Source organism: Lithobates pipiens, unplaced genomic scaffold (assembly GCF_037356315.1).
Source record: "Lithobates pipiens isolate NorthernLeopardFrog02 unplaced genomic scaffold, aLitPip1_a1.2 Scaffold_37, whole genome shotgun sequence".
NCBI classification, from domain to species: Eukaryota; Metazoa; Chordata; class Amphibia; order Anura; family Ranidae; genus Lithobates; species Lithobates pipiens.
This window is the reverse complement of record NW_027507825.1, coordinates 23144791-23165274: the sequence shown is the minus strand read 5'-3', so window position 1 is coordinate 23165274 and position 20484 is coordinate 23144791. Positions and strand designations below refer to the sequence as shown.

Here is a 20484-nt window from a genome sequence, read left to right as displayed (position 1 = left end):
ACTTAAGTTGTCAAAAACGTTGTCCATTTGCACAGCCAACAAAAGTCAGATGAAAACCGAAAAAGTTTGTGGAGCATACACACGGATGTTCGGCTGTTGCTCCAAAACAGCTAATTTGCATGTTTGTTGTCAAAAAGTCAGATCGTGTGTACGGGCCTATAGTGCAGGGATACTATGCCTGGTTCCGCTATATGGGAACCTTAGACTATTGGGATTCCGATCTGGTTACTACAGCCACCTGCACAGCTGTTCTGCCTATTAGCCACCCCCTTCATCAAATGCAGTTTCGGTAATGGAGCCTACCGAGGCGTCCTCTCAAATACAATGGGGGTCATTCATGAAAAGGCAAATCCACTTTACACTACAAGTTCACTTGGAAGTGTAGTCGCTGTAGATCTGAGGGGAAGATCTGAAATGAGGGGAAGCTCTGCTGATTTTATCATCTAATCATGTGCAAGCTAAAATACTGTTTTTATTTTCCTTGCATGTCCCCCTCGGATCTACAGCGACTTTACTTCCAAGTGCACCTTGTAGTGCAAAGTGGATTTGCCTTTCATAAATAACCCCCAAAGACTGTTAAAGCTTTTTTTTTTTTCTTCGCCATATGACTGGGTGGTTTAGTTTGATTTGAGTTCTTCTTGCTCGCCACTTTTATTATTTTCACCTGTGGTGAAGTTCTAATATAGGAGCGAGACCTGAAAGGTTTAAGGTCCTTTTGGGAGCACATACTTTTTACATTCCTTTTTTCTTAGGGATCACATGAATTAATATGTTTTCCGCCTCGATCTCTTTTCCTTTTTTTTTTTTTTTTTTTTGCTGGGGTGACGTAAAAAAAATATGCATGCCAAGACATTGATTTTCTACTAGAGAAGGATTTTTGTGGATATGTTGAATAAGGGGTCCATCCATTAGTGGAGTTTTTGCATCCACATGGATGGGTGTGCCCGCATTACATATCTGAGAGGCATAGGTCTTGATGGGCCATCAGAGAGATCCCGATTAATATTTTTGGACACTATTCCGTTCTTTCTCAATTAAAGCGGGGTTCCACCCTAAAGTGGAACTTCCGCTCATCGAAACCCCCCCCCCCCCCGGTGTCACAGTTGGCACCTTTCAGGGGGGAGGAGGGTGCAGATACCCAAGACAGGTATTTGCACCCACTTCCACGGGAGTCTATGCCTCTTCCTGTCTGGCACACTGTCTGCTGGGACACACACGGATCCCAGAGACAGCGCTGACCATTCTCATTGCGCTGCGCAACTTAAGCATGCGCAGTAGGGAACCGGGAAGTGAAGCCGCAGCGCTTTACTTCCTGATTCCCTCACGGAGAATGGCGGCGGCAGCAGCCGAGAGCCGAGCAATCGATCGGCCTCGGCTGCCGGCATCGCTGGACCCCGGGACAGGTGAGTGTCCATTTATTAAAAGTCAGCAGCTGCAGTATTTATAGCTGCTGGCTTTTAATATTTTTTTTTCCAGTGGACTCCCTCTTTAATGTACATTCCATGGTGGGACAGATGAACAGCGATAGCCGCCATCTGCATCCTCAAAGACAATACTGTACAATGTTGTAAGCCAATTGTCTCTGTATCGGCCATCATTATCGGATCAGTCCTGAGGGATAAAATCAAACTTCAGGGACAGCGGTGACTTCAGGGACAGCGGTGACTTCAGGGACAGCGGTGACTTCAGGGACAGCGGTGACTTCAGGGACAGCGGTGACTTCAGGTGAAGAATGAAGAGCTTAATGCCTGCAGCAAAGAGAAGAGGAAATAAGAAGTAACAAACAAGGGTGGAAGTGACCTACAGATTTACCTTATCGGAAGTGGTATTAATTATTTTCACGGTTAATGCCCAAATCCTGAATTTATTGTAATGAGAAACCGCTCAAAGGGGAGAGACCATTGCGTAGGCCGCTGAGCCGAGGAAAATTCGGCATAACAAGCTTTTTTCTTTCAACTTTTCATGAGGACCACATGCCCTTTGGTAGGCTTTGTTCTCCTTTTGATGCACATGCATGTTGATCTGACCTTGTGAGGGATGGTCCTAGAAGGGAGATCAAGATGCAGTCCTAATCTCTGTGAAGTCTATTGGAAGCCATATCATGTCTGATGGACGATTGAGCGTTGTTAAACCGCTTTTTATTTGGTGGTCTAAGGCTCCATGCACACTGGAGCTGATAAACTGCAGTTTATTGGAGTTTGGGCGTTTTTTTTGTAAAAGCCCATAAACTCCACTCTATGTTAGGTTGTGTGTCCATGCACACATGGACGTTTTTTTTAGCTTTAATGAGCAGTGGAGTTTATGGGCTTTTTTCTGAACGGCAGAAATTCGCGTTCAAAGTGCAGTTTTTCACCTGCAAAAAACGGAAAACGCAGATAAACGCTCATAAACGCTTACAAATGCTCATTAACACGCGTTAATTAGTGTTTGGCATTCTGTTTTTTCAATGCACTGTGGGATTTTTGGAGTGTCCTCTGTGTATTTTTATTGAAAACGCCCCTAAAAGCGCTAAGGCTAATAAACGCTCATAAACGCTAGTACAAAACGCTGTTAAAAGCACGTTTTTCAACCAGCATTTTCTGCCAGCAATCTGGCGTCCAGAAAAAGCTTTTTTGAGCTTCAGTGTGCATGGAGCCTAAGGGTAAGAGGCCCAGTGTGCTGTGGTGTTGGTGGAGGTTTTTGTCACCCCTTATATAACAAACATGTACATACACTGGAAGTGCCCTATATGCCTTGGATATATATGGAAATTTTTTTGAAGGACCCCTCTGTAATTAGAAAGTGCTAAATTTTTACTTCTTAATCAGGTTAATTGTCACCAACAGATAATGTCAGCTGCTGTTTTAAGTTGATGTGCGTTACCCTAAGTGCAGGTTGAATTTTTATCTTTACGATGTGTTAAAGTACTGCTAAGAACTGTAATACCCGGATTGCCTGTAATGCCCTGTACACACAGTCGGACATTCCGACCACAAAATCCGTCTGATTTTTTCTGACGGATTTTGTCCGAAACTTGTCTTGCATACACACGGTCGCACAACGTTGTCGGAAAATCCGATCGTTCTGAACGAGGTGACCGTCAAACACGTACGTCGAGACTATAAACGGGCCAGTAGCCAATAGCTTTTGTCTCTTAGTTTATTCTGAGCATGCGTGGCACTTTGTCCGTCAGAATTGTCTACACACGATCAGAATTTATGCCATCGGATTTTGTTGTCGGAAATTATTTTTTTTTCGATCCTGCTCTCAAACTTTGTCTGAAAATCCGACACACAAAGCCCACACACGATTGGATTTTCCGACATGATCCGATCTGACTTTTTTGCATCAGAATTTCCGACCGTGCGTACAGGGCATTATTCTGAGACTTTTTGTTGCCACAGTTTTTGGAACTGTAATGCCCCATACACACAGTCGGATTTTCCGACGGAAAATTGTCCGATTGGACAAAAAATCAGACGGATTTTGTGGTCGGAACGTCCGACCGTTTGTATGGGGCATACATGAGCTACTTGCTGCCATCTTCCATGTGCCAATTGTTACTTTTACTTTATCAAATAATTGCGCCACCTTCCTTGGTTTCTTTGTGCCTTTACTCTATCTTGGGGTATCAATCAACTGGCCCTGCCTACAGGGGGACAATGTTGCCCCTCCATAAATACAGTACGATGATTTAGGGTTGTCACCCCAGGACAAGAAGTGTGTTTCTGGCAGGAACAGTAGATGAAACCTCCTTTAATGACTAAGACAAAGAGATCAAAACAAGCCGTAGGAAACATTAACAAGTTGCCAGTGTGGAAATATCTACTTAATTTACCTTCAGCTAGATAATCCGGTTTTGTGGCCTGTAGGCAGGAGTGCGGCTTTTTGTGACATAACGATTAAAGGCAATTTCCAGTTTCGCAATAGAAATCACATGCTTGCTTATATAAATCACCCTCTTGTTTATATATTTTTTTTTTATAAAGAATGAACAATAATGCCCTAAATGTTTAATAACAATTGCTATTTTTTTTTACAGGTGAAAGTAATGGTGAGAATCTGTCCATCACAAGGGATCCATGACACATCAGAATCCATGTCTTTTTTAAAAGTTGACCCGCGAAAGAAACAGATCACTCTATATGACCCGCCTACATGTGGCCCCACCATGACAGGCCACAGAAGAGCTGTGGTCGCCGTCCCAAAGATGTTTGCCTTTGATTCAGTGTTTCCTCAAGATGCTTCACAGGTAGGTCCGCTCATCGCGGGAAATGAGCAGAAATTGAGTTTTCAAAATTGGTGCAACACATTTTAACAAATATATTGATTTCTAGGGGGCAGATCGAATTGAACACACCTTTAAAGAGGAAGTAAACCCTGATGAGTGTACTTCCTCCTTCATTCCCTGCAAAGGTAAAGCATAATGGACTACTATGCATCGCATCGCATCGCATGGCATCGCATAGTAGTCCATTATATGTCACTTACCTGACACAGGAGCCAGCGAGGTCACCGCTGTCCCCTGAAGTCCGGCGCATCCATCTTCTCGGTGGGTCTCGCTGCTCCGCCGCTGTCATTCGGCGAAGCCGTAATGATGTCACTCCCGCGCTTGCGCACGGGAGCCACCGTGCGCGGCATATTCGCAGTTGGGGCGCATGCCCCGTAGACAGCGGTGCCTGTCTTTCTGCAAATATCTCTTAAACCCTGTAGGTTTAGGAGATATTTCTTGGACCTACAGGTAAGCCTTAATCTAGGCTTACCTGTAGGTCAAAGTGTGTTGTAAGGGTTTACAACCACTTTAATTGTCATTTATGCTAAAAAGACATACCTCCAGAGACAAAGCTTGTAGGACAGCATGGCAAATTGCTTACTCAGTAAGATCCACAGCAGGGGTGACAACTAATGGGGCCCCCGGGCAATAGGAGATTATGGGGGCCCCCAGGCAATCAGATTATGGGGCCACACAGTATACCATCACACAGTATACACATACATGTACACACAGTATACACAGACATGTTTCTATTGGCTGAGAAGGTACTGGAGAGGTGGGGCAGCTATAATCTCAGGATTTTTAGACCAAAAGGATGTCGGTAAGGGACATTTCAGAGACAGATGTAAAAAAAAACAAAAAAAAACACAGATTTTTACATACTGTCCCTGGTTTTACTGAGGCTAGCAACCCTGATGGGGCCCCCTAGTGGCCTCGGGCAGTGCCCGAGTGGCCAAATGGTCAGTCCGCCCCCAATCCACAGGAGATTATCTTCTCACTTAGAAGTTAAAATTCAATGTAATTATTGAAGAAAACCGGTCCACAATACCATCTACCTGATCATAGGTCGATTGCCGAATTAACAGGCACAATGCTTTTGGGTAAGAACGTTTACTTGTGCAACATGCAGACATTTTTTATTTTGATGTCTGATTATTGGTGCCTCTTTACCTTGACACTAAACCTAAGATCGAGCAAAACGTGTGATGGACCTGTTTTCTGGGATAATTGCTTTGTGCGGTGGGACCAAGCAAAGTCCAGAAGCTGTGATTTACTACTGCAGAGGTGAAAGGCTTAAAGCTGGTCTCTCTTGCTGCAGCAGTGATTTATTTACAAATGTAAATCCAATACAGTTTTCTTTTTCAACTTGGTGTGTTACAAAGAAAGTGTTTCTTGTGTGGTGAAAATTTCTTTTTTTTTTTTTTTGTTTGTTTACCTGAAGCCTCCTTGCACAGCAAGGGTGAAACAGGAACCAAACTGCAACATGGAGATGCCAGAGGCCGAACTACCTTGTATTTGAGAGCAAACCAGAGTGTGTGTGGGGGGGGTATACCAAAATACAAAAGCTCAAACTCCTGGAAATTCAGCGTTTTTGAGCTCAAGTGTGCAAGAGGCCTAACTCACTAGCTTAAAACCTTGTTCACACAGACAGCAGAGGGGGCGGTAAAAACACATGGGCTGATCTCCCTCCTACAAGTTAACATGGTGAAGAAGATTGTACACATTGTTACACAGCAGCAAATTTTATACAGAGCTTCACTTTTGGTAGGCAATACCGCAATCAAATACACTGCATTCACTTAGCTCCCAACTGTCCCCGATTTCGAAGGGACTGTCCCTGATTTGGAGCAATGTCCCTCTTTCCCCCCTCTTTTGTCCCTCATTTTGGTCTGATTATATAAAATGCACTTTTTATCTTTCAAAAATGTTTCCCAGCGCTAAACCTTTCATCCAACTTCCAAATTGCTGCATTTGTACATTTTAAAAGCCAATATAAAGGAATAGTAGTGGTAAAAAAAAAAGCCCTTGTGGATTTAATTAACCTTTTTTTTTTGGTTAATTCTCCTTTAAGGGGGCGTGGCAGGAGGCGTGTCCTATGCCGCCATACGTTTGCTAGTAGGTGTCCCTCATTCCCATCTCCAAATGTTGGGAGATGTGCATTCAGGTGAATAGGATCGCGCTGCAGCGTTGATGTTACAGTGTCTAATGAAGTGGCTCTCAACTCCGGTCCTCAGGACCCACTAAACCAGTGATTCTCAACCAGGGTTCCTCCAGAGGTTGTAGGGGTTCCTTCAGCATTGGGCCATTTCTGCCTCTCAGATAAGTTCCCACCGACGCCATTGATCTCTTTAGCTATCTGTAAGGAGATAATTTTTCCAATGACCACAAGTGTAAGGACCATTCTTCCCACTGACCATCACACTAATGTATCATGAGTTGTAGATTTCCAATTTTTAGCCGGGGTTCCCCCGAGACCGGAGAACTATTTCAAGGGTTCCTCTGTGTTGAAAAGGTTGAGAAAGACTGCACTAAACTAACAGGCCAGATTTTAAGTATTACCCTTGGGAGACTAGAATACTGCAATCACTGAGCAGCAAATGATATCACCTGTGATGTGTTTCAGTTATCTTGCAAACCTGGCCATACACCTATAGATTATGTGCAGATTTTCTATGGTTAGATGGAAAAAGTGTAAGATTAAACCATCCACACAGTTTAGCGAACATGGAGAAATCTGTTGCACTTTTTCCATCTAACCATAGAAAATCTGCAGATAATCTATAGGTGTATGGCCAGCTTTAGTGGGCCCTGAGGACAGGAGTTGAGAACTACTGGTCTAATGCATATGGTTGTGGTGTAGTTGGGCAGGATAAAAAAAAAAAAAAACACTCATCAAGGATGTAGCATATCCTCTCAAAGCCTCCTGTCAATTGGCTCTAAAAAGTGCTCCACCAGTTGCCTATGTGTACAAGGCATTCATTTTCATCATGCATAGTGTAGAAGAGTGCACACTATCTCACAGCTATCCTGAATGCCAGGCTGTGCTTTGATAGTTTGCTACCATGAGCTGGTACCAATTCTGGAGCTCAGTCACGTCTTCCCTTTTCTGAATAGGTGGGTCTCTTTGTGCTAACAGTCCAATACAAACCTCCCAACATTTTGAGATGGGAATGAGGGACACCTATCAGCAAAAGTATGCAGGCAAAGAATACACCCCCTTAACCAGTTCCCGACTGGCGCACGACGATGTACGTCGGCCTAATGGCACGGGCAGGCAAACTGGCGTACAGGTACGTCCAGTTGAAATTGCCGCCCTGCCATCGTGTGCCGGTCGGGACCCCCGCGGACTCGATCTCCGCGGGGATACCTGCAATCGTCTCACAGGGAGATGCCGATGTAAACAGCATCTCCCTGTTCTGCCTAGCAACAAGTGACACTGATCTCTGCTCCCTGTGATTGGAGCAGAGATCAGTGTTCACTAAATGAAAGCCCAACCCCCCCACAGTTAGTAACACACCCCTAGGAACACTTAACCCCTACACTGCCACCCCCTGGTTAACCCCTTCACTGCCAGTGTCATTTACACAGGAATCACTGCATTTGTATAGCACTGATTGCTGTATAAATGACAAATGGTCCCAAAAATGTGTCAAAAATGTCTGATGTGTCCGCCATAATGTCGCAGTCACAATAAAAATCGCTGATCACCGCCATTACTAGTAAAAAAAAAAAAAAAAATTTATAAAAATGCCCTAAAATTATCCCCTATTTGGTAAATGCTATAACTTTTGCACCAACTAATCAATAATAGCTTATTGCGCTTTTTTTTTTTACCAAAAATATGTAGAAGAATACGTATCGGTCTAAACTGAGGGAAATTTTTTTTTTTTTTTTTTAATATATATTTTTGGGGGATATTTATTATAACAAAAAGTAAAAAATAATGTGTTTTTTTCAAAATTGTTGCTCTTTTTTTGTTTATAGCGCAAAAAATAAAAAACGCAGAGGTGATCAAATACCACCAAAAGAAAGCTCTATTTGTGGAAAATTTTGTTTGGGAGCCACGTCGCACGACCGCGCAATTTCTAGTTAAAGCAATGCAGTGCTGAATCGTAAAAAGTGGTCTGGTTTTAAGCCAGCAAAATGGTCCGGGGCTTAAGTGGTTAAAGGAGAAATGTACAAAAAAAAAAACATAAGTACTTTTTTATCACTCCTATTCCTTTATATTGGCTTTTGGTATTTACAAATACAGCAATTTAGAAATCAGATGAAAGGTTTAGCGCTGGAAAACACTTTTTGATAGATAAAAAGTGCATTTTATATACAACTATATAGATCAGACCAAAATGAGGAGGAATGAGCGACATTGCTCCAAATCAGGGACAGTCCCTCGAAATCAGAGACAGTTGGGAGCTATGGTCCAATAGATACCCGGCCGTATTTGTGCATCATAATCAGAAATCACAAGTAGCCATTTTTTTCCCATCTTCTCTTTTATAGGCAGAAGTTTGCTCTGGGACCGTGGCGGAAGTCATTCAGTCTGTTGTGAACGGTGCAGATGGATGCATATTTTGCTTTGGTCATGTCAAGCTTGGTAAGCTCCCAGATCTGTTACAGTTAATTACTATGTCAGTCTGTTAATTACACGCTGTCATTTATTGGTTCAGCAAACACACAGAATGCAAATAGATTATAGCTTTTAATTAGTTGCAAAACTTGCTTCAGTTAATTCCTACAGGAGAGGTTTGAACCAAACTGTAACGACACAAAAAGGCAGACGCCCAACCTTGCAAGTCTGATCATTTGTAAAAAAAATTAAAATAACATTTCTAGGCATCTACTTTTTTTCCATTTCAATATTTGTATTCTAACATTTTTCTGAAACAAGGTGTGATACATTTCAATCAATTAGTAAAGGACAGCATATAGAGAACTGCAAGGATACCTGTGAACATGCAATGGAAATTTCATACTAAACTATGAAACATTAGCTATAATGTTATAAATGGCTATCATTATTTTGTGTATTGCGCTATCCATGTAGTGGGAGGATAATCATTTTCAGTATAGAACAAAAATGATAAATTTGCAGTTGTGTAGCAAGGGAGGAGAACAGATAGAAACAGCAAGAACATTAAAGAAAGGTTTGAAAGGTGAGATGGGAAGATGTATCAGGGAAGTGGAAGTAGTAGGAGTATAGTAGGAAGTAGTAGGAGTATATGGCAAAGGGGGACAAGGTAGGAGAGTATGAGGCCTGGAGTATTATAAATGGGCATTAGAGGAAAGCAATATGTAGTGAAGCACACTACTCCCTTGGGAGATGCTAGTGTAGTTCATTACAGTACGGCTGGTTTAACCCCCCGCTTCTTCCACCCCGCTGTAGTAATCACAGACACAGTTGAAAGGATAAACTTTTATTCCTGATGCTGCAGTCTGTAGTGTGTGGTTACTGCAAGAAAGTATAAAGTTGCCTCTTGGATTGTGCTGCATGAGTAGATAGACCCTTTCCCTTAACGAACTGGCCAATGCCCCTCTGGAAGACATCTGGTACTTATGAAATGCTGGAAGCCCCAGGCCTCACCTACCTTCCTGCGATTTCTTCCCAGGCCAGCTCAGGAAAGTCCAGACGACGACTACAGTCTACTCAAGTTGGTTAGCAGCTACTTTCAGCTTCTTGAATGGTGAACCTTCCAGCTCTGGGGTCTCTGAACCCCCAGGCTTTCCAGTTGAGTTCCTTGGCTTTCCAGCGCTGGGGTCTCGGCACCCCCAGGCCTTCCAGCCCTGCTCCTGTGGGTTACATCTTGCAGCCTTTCTGGATTTTCTCTAGTCCCATCTCCCCCAGGGAACATGTGACCCCAGTGTATATGTATGAACCTGCCCCTGCCCAAACAAATTAATGATTGGACGAGGGCCATACACACTGCCTGTCCTTCAGTCCCTCCACCCACCTCCTTTCCAGAACATTACTCTGGAGAAGCAAGGGAGGGTGATGAACAGGTGGTCACACCCCGCTCTAATCTACAACTCCACCCTAACCCAAACCAAACCTCCAGGCCTAAACAAAAAGAACAGTAAGGCACTGGAAATTTCTCCTATCCGTACCTACTAGCACCCACCTAAAAGTGGTGGGCGCTACAGTAGTTAGGAATCTAGGTCTGCACTTAGATAGTTAAACAGACGTTTCAAAGTCGTAATAATTATCTATCTAGGGGGACCAAATTTTGGTAAATTTTGGATTGGTCTGTGAGGACTGCAGGAAGTTTTTTTTTCTGTGATCATTGTCCAGAATAAATGTTTTTTGAAAGCTGCAAAGCATCTACTTCTTCATAGTAATGCACTTTAGCTTTTACTCTGTTGTGACATGAGAACAAAAGTAAGACTATGATTGATGTATTTCTGGTCTGTGAGCACAGCTTTTGCAGAAATAGTTATTGGAAAAATCTAGGCTGTTTTTTTTTTTAAGCACTTGAAATGCAATTTAAAACAAATCATGTCCTCTACTACACGCTCAGCAAATATTCTGAAAGAATATGTAAACTGATTTACTTGGCATGGCCCATTGTTGTTGCCATCAGCAAACCCATCCAGAGACATGCCAAGCAGCCATGGTGTTGATGCATGTGTATAAGAAGTGTTTGCACGCGGCTGCAGGTATTTGGCAGCACTTTTAATAGTTATATGATGCACAGAGCTTCAGCAAATTAAATGTCATTGTCATGGCTCACATCTACTATTGAAAGTAGTGCAGGTCCTTTTATTACAAAGGTTGTACAGTTAAGCCTCGTACAAACGATCAGATTTCCCGACAGGCTGTTGGCAGTAAATTCGCAGACAAATGTTGGATGGCAGGTTTTAAAATTTTCCGTGGACAAATGTCTGTTGTCGGATTTTCGAAGCGTGTGTACACAAGTCCGTCGGACAAAAGTCCAAAGCAAAACATGCATGCTCGGAAGCAAGTACGAGCCAGAAGCGGTCGGTCTTGTAAACTAGCTTTCGTAATGGAGAATTAACATTCGTGTCGTGGCAAATTATGAAATCTCAAAATGAAGCACATATTCTCTTCTTCTTTAACGGGATAATAATGAAGTTGCTTTGCTGGTGATACTGATGGAGTTATTGCAAACTAATTTTCAAAGGCTTTTTTTTCTAGTGATAAAGAATAATATTATTATGCTTTTTTTTTTTATTATTTATTATTTGGGCAAGTTACCACAACACCATTATCCCATAGTTTTTAAGATCAAAGATACAATTATGTTGGTGTCCCTTGTTAATTTTCCATTGTATTTTTTTAAATGTACCTGCCTACTCCAAAAATGTAATTTGACGTAAAACACATAGCCAAGTATTATTCTCCACAATTTTTGTGTTGCGCATTAAAAAAAGAAAACAAATACAATTAGACATGCTATCTGCCAATAATATCTTCACCGAAAAAGTGCATTCTATGCATCCAAAAATACCAAACCAAATCATTATTCATCCAAAAAAATAATGTCAACGCAATAACTCCTCGGCCAATAATAAATAACACGTTATCTCCTCCGATTTTGCAACATGTCTGGCCGTTCAGAAACTAACTGAAAAGCGCGAAGTGAAAATCGCTAAATGAAAAGCATGAAAAGAAAAGCGTGAATCAACACTCGCCAAACTTCTACTAAAACAAAATTAGCAGAGGGAGCCCAAAGCGCTAAAGAGCTGAAAAACCATGTAGTACGTCACTACGTTTGTGATTGTTGGCCCACAATTCTGTGCCGTTTTTTGTATGCAAGACAAGTTTGGGCCCAACCCCCTTTGGAAAAAAGTCCACAGTTTTGTTGGCCAACAATCCGATCGTGTGTACAAAGCTTAAGTTGCAGCGATCTGAGGAGGTGACAAATTTACTTTAAAAGGATTATTTCAGTCTGGTAAAAAAAAAAAAAAAAAAAATCAGGATATTGTTTTTAGGAATCTTCCTGATATTGCCTTATAAACTGTATTTGTGCCCTTTCTGCTACAACACCTGACTTGATAAAATATAGTGGATGCAGGAACAGAAAAAGATTTCCTGCCCGAGTCCTCCTAATGCTAATCAACGTACGTCAGTACTTCCTGAACCACTGTCCAGGAGCAAGTGTGGAGATCAGGAGACAGACATACACGGACAAGGCAGAAGTCTCTACCTACATTGTATAGCAGCTAGGCAAATAGCGTTTTCAGAAAGAAGAAGTCAGCAGTGGCCACCTCCAGGCTTCTCTTCACTGGGTTCAGTGAAAGCAGAATCCCAGACTGCCCACACCCCTTTACCCCTTGAATATGCAGGCTATAATACCCATTTCACCACTCCTCGTGCCCAGAATTGTCAGTTTTGTTGCAGCATCAGTGACCACGTATGTCCTGCAATGTACATGAGGATGTCAAGGATCTACCCACATGCATGGAGTGCAGAAGCAGAGAAAAGAAGTTGGTTTAAGGTAAGTATTCTGTTATGAAGCCCCTTAATGGGAAAAAAAAGTATTATATCCTAAGGGAACGAGGGCATACAGTCAATTTTTTGACTAGCCTTAAAAAAGAGAAAGTGCGGTATCTCAGAAAGATCTGAAATTCAGATCTCTATATGTGTACTTGTGACACAGGGGCAAAAATTATTATCTATGCACAGATGTATGGTTACATTTATTTTAATTTTTTTCGAAAACAACCATAGATTTGTTACATGTGGTCATTTAAAATAATACCGGTAATTTGTGTGGATTAGCAGTCTATTTTTCTCTTCTGCACAATTGCAAAGCAATCGCTGGTTGATCATCTGTACAAATGAGCCCATTGTCCCGAAGACAATCAGAATCTAACCGTACTTCCTCCTTTAGGCAAGACCTACACCATGATTGGTAAAGATGCCTCTACACAAAGCCTTGGCATTATCCCTTGTGCAATCTCCTGGCTTTTCAAGCTAATCAATGAGAGGAGAGAAAAGACCGGCACTCGCTTCTCAGTCCGAGTATCTGCTGTGGAAATCTGCGGCAAGGACGAAAACCTTAAAGATCTGCTAGCTGAAGTAGCCACCGGTAGCCTTCAAGATGGTCAATCCCCAGGAGTCTATCTCCGAGAAGATCCAATATGCGGCACTCAGGTATAATAGAATTCTGCGGATTATTTATTTAGAAGTTTTCCCTTTTTTTTTTTTTTTTCCTCTCAAATAACTGCCTTGTGTTTGTGAGTCTTTATTTTCGGCCATTAAGAACCTCATGAAATCTCTTGCTTGCCTACAAGCCAGAATCCCTAGTCCCTGGGTGTACATATTTGTTTTTTTGATTGCCTGGGAGACTTGGCCGGTTGTGGAAGAAAGAACACCCTTATCCTAATTAAGTGTTTTTTTTTCTTCATGCTTGCAGCTTCAAAACCAGAGTGAGTTGAGAGCCCCCACAGCAGAGAAAGCCGCTCACTTTCTCGATGCGGCCCTCGCGGCAAGAAGTACCAGTAAGCCAGATTGTGATGTAGAAGATAGAAGGAATTCACATATGCTTTTTACTCTTCACATATACCAGTACAGGATGGAGAAGACTGGCAAAGGAGGAAGTATGTGTGATTTTGTTATGCATTCTACATACTGTATAGTGCGTTATTGTCAAAACCATGGTTATTTGGAAGTCGAAAAAAATAAATGACTTGCAGAATTTAGAAACATATCAATAGAAAGTTTACGCAGACCATTAAAGATTCAGTTGTTATTCTACTTTAAACCGTACTCTTTACACATTTTGTAATACATTACAAGAAAAGTTGTCTCAAAGGAAACATGTAGTTAAAGAAATGCGGAGGCTACTATTGCTGACCTTTTCTTATAAAAATGGCAGCTGCTCTGGCTGCCATGTTGGTTTGAAGCCTTCAGTACTTGCTGTGGCACTAGCCTAGAACAAGTATGTGGATCAAGCGTTCGGTCTTCGCACTTTCTAAACTGCATGCTTGTTAAAGGGTTAGTGTCCCAGAAAGCCGGAGACAGCCAGGCTAATTGCATTTTTTTATATGGAGGTTGCTAATGAAAGCCCTACTATTTCTCTCACTACAGCTTTCTTTTAACAAGTCGCCAAGGCTTTGTAAGTGCCAGCTCCCCAGGGAAAGGCGTTAACGGATAGCAGAGAAACTGACATATATTACCATATCAGTTAAGGGTAAATGAATCCCAGACTCTCCCTTTCATCTTTCCATATTTGATTGGGAATATGAAAGCAAGAACATACTGGGGTAGTCTAGGCAAGTTTTTCACTCTTCCCACTTTTTTTTTTAATGAAGCCAAATGTAATCAAATAAAGTTCTGTTTCTTTGCCTTTTGGAAAACATAATCTCTCCAGCATGTAGTGTTGTATTGCAGGTGCACATAAAAATTTGATGCTCTTAGCAGGTTCATGGGAAACAATGGTGCTTCCTACCGTTGAATAGAGAAGTGTGGTTTCCTTGAGGTTGATATGTGCTGGGGGAATACAAAATGGAAGGAAGTGGATGTAGGATTAAATAATGGGCGGACTGGGCTAGGTAAGGTTGTGAAGTATTGAAAAGGTCAAGTGTTTAATTTTCCTCCCGAGATAATCAAGAATAGAAGCATGCTTTGCCTATACCGCCCGAAGACCACTTAGATGTAGTAAACTCATTCATTGTAAGTTGTGTAATGCAAGGAGGGAGATGCATAGTTGAATGACATGAACTGCTTAACCAAATTTCTGAATTATTGCACAAACTTTTTTATGAGTTGCGCACACCAGCTGAACTGGAAAAAAAAATTGTGCATAGACTCTATAGGACTTTATAGGGGAAATGCTGTACTGCTTCTTTTAGATTTATTTTCTGTTTTATTAGGTTGGAATTTGTAGAGCAAGGAAACAGTTGGATGATATGGCTGAGTTAAAGTGGACCTTTTAGTATCTGTACAAGTCTTCATGAATAAATGGCAGTGCTCAAAGCTCGCCACAGCGCCTAGAGGCGATTCAGTTCGCATTGTGCGCTATACAAGTATTTCATTCATTCATTCAGTGGCAGACTATACATTATTCAGCAGCAACAGAATTTTGGAAAAGCTCAGCTATTGTTAAAAAAAAAAAAAAAAAAAAGTTACCTCTAGGATCCAGTTCTGTGACTTTGTTTAGGTTGGGGTGGGATGATGTCATCAGTCTGCTGCAGGCATGATGAAGCATTTCCTCAGTCTTCTCTTCCCCAGTGCTTAGATAATTCAGTAAAAATGCATAATGTCTATAACAAATATAAATACAGAAGAATCACCCAAAGGTCATTAGGGGTGGCAAGTTCATAGACGTAAGGTATAACAGTGCGTGGTGGTCGGGGTCTGGGTTAATAATAGGTAATACTCTAACAACAACCATTAAAGTAAGTAAGACAGAGAAATTTGAAAGGAGAGTATAGAAAGAGAAAGGAAAAAAGATGAGAATGGGGGAAAGGAAGAAGGATAGAATGCTGGCGTCAGGTGGCTTAACAAAGTAAGGGAGAATAGCCATAGACTGAGTATAGCCTCAAATACAAAATATGTGTGGATATCAAGGGCAGCCTCAACAACTGCCCCGATATCCTTAGAATTCCTAATTCTTGACAAAGTAAGGGAGAAACACCAACCACATTCGGAAATCATGGATCAGTGTTCACAAGACATTAAAAGTACAACATCTTAAAGTTGATAAGTTAGGGTTCATCAGTGGGGGGGGTTTGCAGAAGGTACAAACATAATATTTTTATAACAAGGATGGTTTTGAACTCAAGCCATTGGGCCCATATTTTGGTGCGATGTATACTGTTGCCTTTAGCAATGAGCGAGAGTTCTTCTAATTCACAAACTTCCTCTATCTTTTGCAGCCAATGCCTCATTGAAGGGGTAGAGCAAAAATACATTTGGCATGAAAAGCAAACCTGGTCCTAGACTTGCTTTAAAACCTTTACAAAAAATGAAATGCACATTTTTTTTTTTTTTTGCAGGTAAAAAAATATGCATTTATGCATTCCGATATGGGCAGTCAGTTACTAAATGACAGGAAGCTCACTGAACTACCTAGAGAGCTCAACAGCACCCTAGTAGTTCATCGACTACAAGCTGACAGCCACAAAGGCTGCCGGTACTTATAGTTCATTGAGCCACAGGGATCTGTGAATCAATGACATGGCCATGTTTGGCTCTGCCCACTCTTTTTGAATTGGGACAGCGAGTGTGGGAAGAAGATCCCCGGGTCGCTGTCACAAGGAAGGGGTAGAGCACTCAGATGCTGAACAGGTTACATCCTAAATATTGGTGTAACATGTTCAGGAAGGTAAACTTATCCTTTAAGGATCTATACGTCTAATAATATTAGGTCAACATGACCAACGTCTGGTCACAACTTTTTTACCATATAGAAAAGCTGAAAAACCTTTGCAGCAGCTATGTTTGGGTACCACGCTAAGCCCTTGTACACACGATCGGAGATTCCGACGGAATGTGTCCGATCGGAGCGTTTTGTCGGATATTCAGACTGTGTGTGGTCTCCATCGGACTGTTTCCGCTGGACCAACTTTTCCAACTTGCCGGAAATATTTTCCGACAAAATGCTCCGATCGGACATACTCCGATCATGTGTAGAGAATTTCGATCGGACAAAGTGCCACGCATGCTCAGATCAAATTCCTACATCAAAGCTATTGGCTACTAGCCTGAACGTAGTCCCATCGTAACGAAATTCCGTCATCACGTTCTGAAAGATCGGATCTTCCGACAACTTTGTCCAACGGTGTGTATGCAACAGTTTCGGACAAGATCCGTCGGATAAAACTCGACGGACAAAATCCGACGGATTTGGTTGTCGGAATCTCCGACCGTGTGTACAAGGGCTAAGAAAAACTGCTTTTAAAAGACAGAAAAAGTACCGTAAACAATAAGCTGAATCACCTGAAACGTTCAGCAACTCTGCAGACTGTCCCTTTTACATTATGTACTTGCAGAAGAAAATGTAAAATGCCTGTGAGTAGTTAACTGGAAGGGCCTGTTCATAGCAGATGTGCTTGGTTGCAGGTTCTCAGCCTTACCCAACTTAAAGACAAGGTAGAAAGACTTGTTTCCTATCATACATTCAATCCAGTGAGTGTGCCAAACAACCTTCCAAGAGCCCAGGGTAATTTATTGATAAAACAAATCCAACACATCCCAGGGACCAAACAAATTCCCCCTTTATCAGGACTATTTACTTTAGTCCATTTAGGCACAGGTAAAAATTCCTAAGCCCTCATGAAGGGGGGGAGTGTGTTTGGCCCCCAAAATGCATTGGCTTTTTTTCTACTATGAATCAATTTTATCACAAAATTACCTTGAACTCTTGGAAGTGTGTTTGGCACTCTCTTGGATCGTATGTATGTAAATTCTCAACTCTGGGTCCTTTCCTTGTGGCTGGGGTGGTGCCTGTTTTGGTGAAGTTCTGCCAACTCGGAGCCGCTGTGCCCACAAAAAATCTGAATCCAGTGCCCATTTGTTCTTGTATTTGCTCCCTATTATGGCAGTTCACACCATCACTCTGGTGGTGTACGCTTTAAAAAAAAAAAAAAAAAAAAAAAAAAGTATGGCCTGCAGTACTCTTTTCAGCATAACATGGTGCAGCGCATTCCACCGCGCCGAATAGAATTGAATTGAATGTCATTTTGAGACGTTTCGATAAAGTTGTGAGCACACACTATGCTAAGGTGCACACTGCAGGTGTAAGCAAGCCCTAATATATAACCAAGGACCCCTTTGTGACAATCTAAACAAGTACCAAATCCATTTACTATGTGATGCTCAAGCCAAAAGCGTCCAAAATTCTTTCCTGACTGAGACAAATCCTCTTTCATTTGTTTCTCTTCCACACACTGCAGCTCGCGGTAGGAAAGGGGGGGGGGGGTTCAGCAATAGAGGCAGTGCTTTCAATCCAGAAAGCAGTGGGTAGGACCAGGTTTGGCCAGGCACTGATTGATGAGCTACAGCCCTGTGAATCAACAGTGAAAATGTGGATAGCCACGTCCCCTGCAACATGTTCTCATCCCACTGTAGTGCAAACGCCCACAGCCTACACGAGTGACAACTCTGTTCTGAATTCATGAGCAGTGCAGCATTGTTGCCACACCACCACGGGGAGCTGCATTAGTTCATTCAGTTGGAATTCCTTCGCAGGATCAACCGGTATTTGTAGGGCTTTGCAAGGGGGGGGCTAAGAGAAAACTAAGTGCAGATATGCAGCACATTTTTAAAGGGATAACATAGTTCAGGGGCGGACTGACAACTCATGGGGCCCCAGGGCAATAGGAGATTATGGGGCCCCCCCCCCCAGACAATCAGAGATTATGGGGCCACACAGTATACACAGACCTGTTTCTATTGGCTGAGAAGGTACTGGAGAGGTGGGGCAGCTGTAATCTCAGGATTTTTAGACCAAAAAGGATGTTGGTAAGGGACATTTCAGAGACAGATGTAAAGAAAACACAGATTTTTTACATACTGTCCCTGGTATTACTGAGACTGGCAACCCTGATGGGGCCCCCTAGTGGCCCGGGTGGCCAAATGGTCAGTGCGCCCCTGCCATAGTTCTACTTGAAGAAATAGACGCTACATATATTGTTTCTCTTTTTTTTCCCTGTCAGTGTCAGGAGGACGCAGCCGTTTGCACCTTATTGACCTTGGGAGCTGTGAAAAAGTGTTGAGTAAAAGCCGCGACGGTGGAGGAGGTTTATGTCTATCGCTGAATGCGCTGGGCAGCGTCATAACGGCCCTAGTGAATGGAGCCAAGCACATCCCATATAGGTAAGCTTCTATTGCATATCAAGCGTCAGCCTTACCACATCAATCGTTTTTAGCTTTCTGTATCCTCCCATTGTGCTTGTGTGTGTCATGCTTGTACATGTGCCTTTAAAAAACAAAAAAATGTATAACTCTATTCCTGCATGCTGATAAATGTCTTCCTATGCTGTTTTTATAGTGCTTACAAGTCATTTTAACCACTTGCTTACTGGGCACATGTACCCCTTTCCTGCCCAGGCCAATTTTCAGCGCTGTCGCACTTTGAATGAAAATTGCGCAGTCATGCAACACTGTACCTAAACAAAATTGTTATCATTTTTTTCACACAAATGGAGCTCTCTTTTGGTGGTTAACCACTTGCCGACCTGTCGCCATCATTCTACTGTGGCAGGTTGGCACGATCCCGCGAGCCGTCGTAGCTATACGTCGGCTCCTTTGAGCGGGATAGCAGGCGTGCGTCAACTGCACTCGGAGGGTGCCGATGCTTGTGACCGGCGGTCACGAGCGATCCTGGGCACAAGAGGCAGAACAGGGACGTGTGTGTAAACACACAAATCCCTGTTCTGTTGTGAGAGGAGGTGCAGATCGTAAATTCTAATAGCTAGGAACCGCGATCTGTCATCTCCTGTAGTCAGTCCCCTCCCCCTACAATTAGAACACACAGTCAGGGAACACAGTTAACCCCTTTCCTGCCAGTGACATTTATACAGTAATCAGTGCATTTTTATAGCACTGATCACTATACAATTGTCAATCGACCCAAAAATGTGTCAAAAGTGTCCGATGTGTCCGCCGTAATGTCGCAGTAAAAAAATTAATAAAATACAATAACTCTATCCCCTATTTTGTAGACGCTATATCTTTTGTGCAAACCAACCAATATACTCTTATTGAGATTTTTTTTACCAAAAATATGTAGAAGAATACACATCGGCCTAAACTTAGCTATAATAAATATCCCCAATTTTTTTTCTCAAAGTACAAAATATTGTGTTTTTTTTTTTCATAATTGTCGCTCTTTTTTTTGTTTATAGCGCAAAAAAAGGATGTCGGTTTTGTTTCACGTTTCCAAACTTTAGGGTCACCCAAAAATCAGGTTGTACTGTAACGAAGCACAGCCGGGACGGCGGGTGGGCGCTCTACCCTGAAGCACTGATCACGCCCCCCCCCCCCCCCCCTGAAAAAAAGGCCACTTTACTCACTGACGGTACTTGTCCTGGCTTATAGGCCCAATACTTATTTTACCTTGTTCCAATGCTGGCTCTACACTGCCCTGCAGTGATTAGACACAAGAGGCAGGATTTATGATTTCTCCAATCACAAGCAGGGGGTGGAGATTGCGCCTCTCCAGACATTCCCGGCTAGGACAAGTACTGTCAGCGAGTCAAGTGACGATGTGGCGGCCTATTTTGGGGGCATCAGATCAGCCTGAGGGGGTGTCTGTGTCAGTTTC

At 42.4% G+C, this 20484-nt stretch overlaps 1 protein-coding gene across 1 annotated transcript in view; it reads left to right on the top strand.

Annotated features, from left to right (window-relative positions):
• The window catches only part of KIF26A (kinesin family member 26A), a gene marked incomplete at its 5' end in the record, with an annotated part of 150061 nt that overhangs the window by 107560 nt on the left and 22017 nt on the right, over nt 1–20484 (top strand). The window contains 5 exons of the mRNA XM_077466822.1: nt 4022–4231; nt 8756–8849; nt 13105–13367; nt 13630–13813; nt 18875–19034. Coding sequence (XP_077322948.1) covers nt 4022–4231; nt 8756–8849; nt 13105–13367; nt 13630–13813; nt 18875–19034 — 911 coding nt within the window. The remainder of the gene's footprint in view (nt 1–4021; nt 4232–8755; nt 8850–13104; nt 13368–13629; nt 13814–18874; nt 19035–20484) is intronic.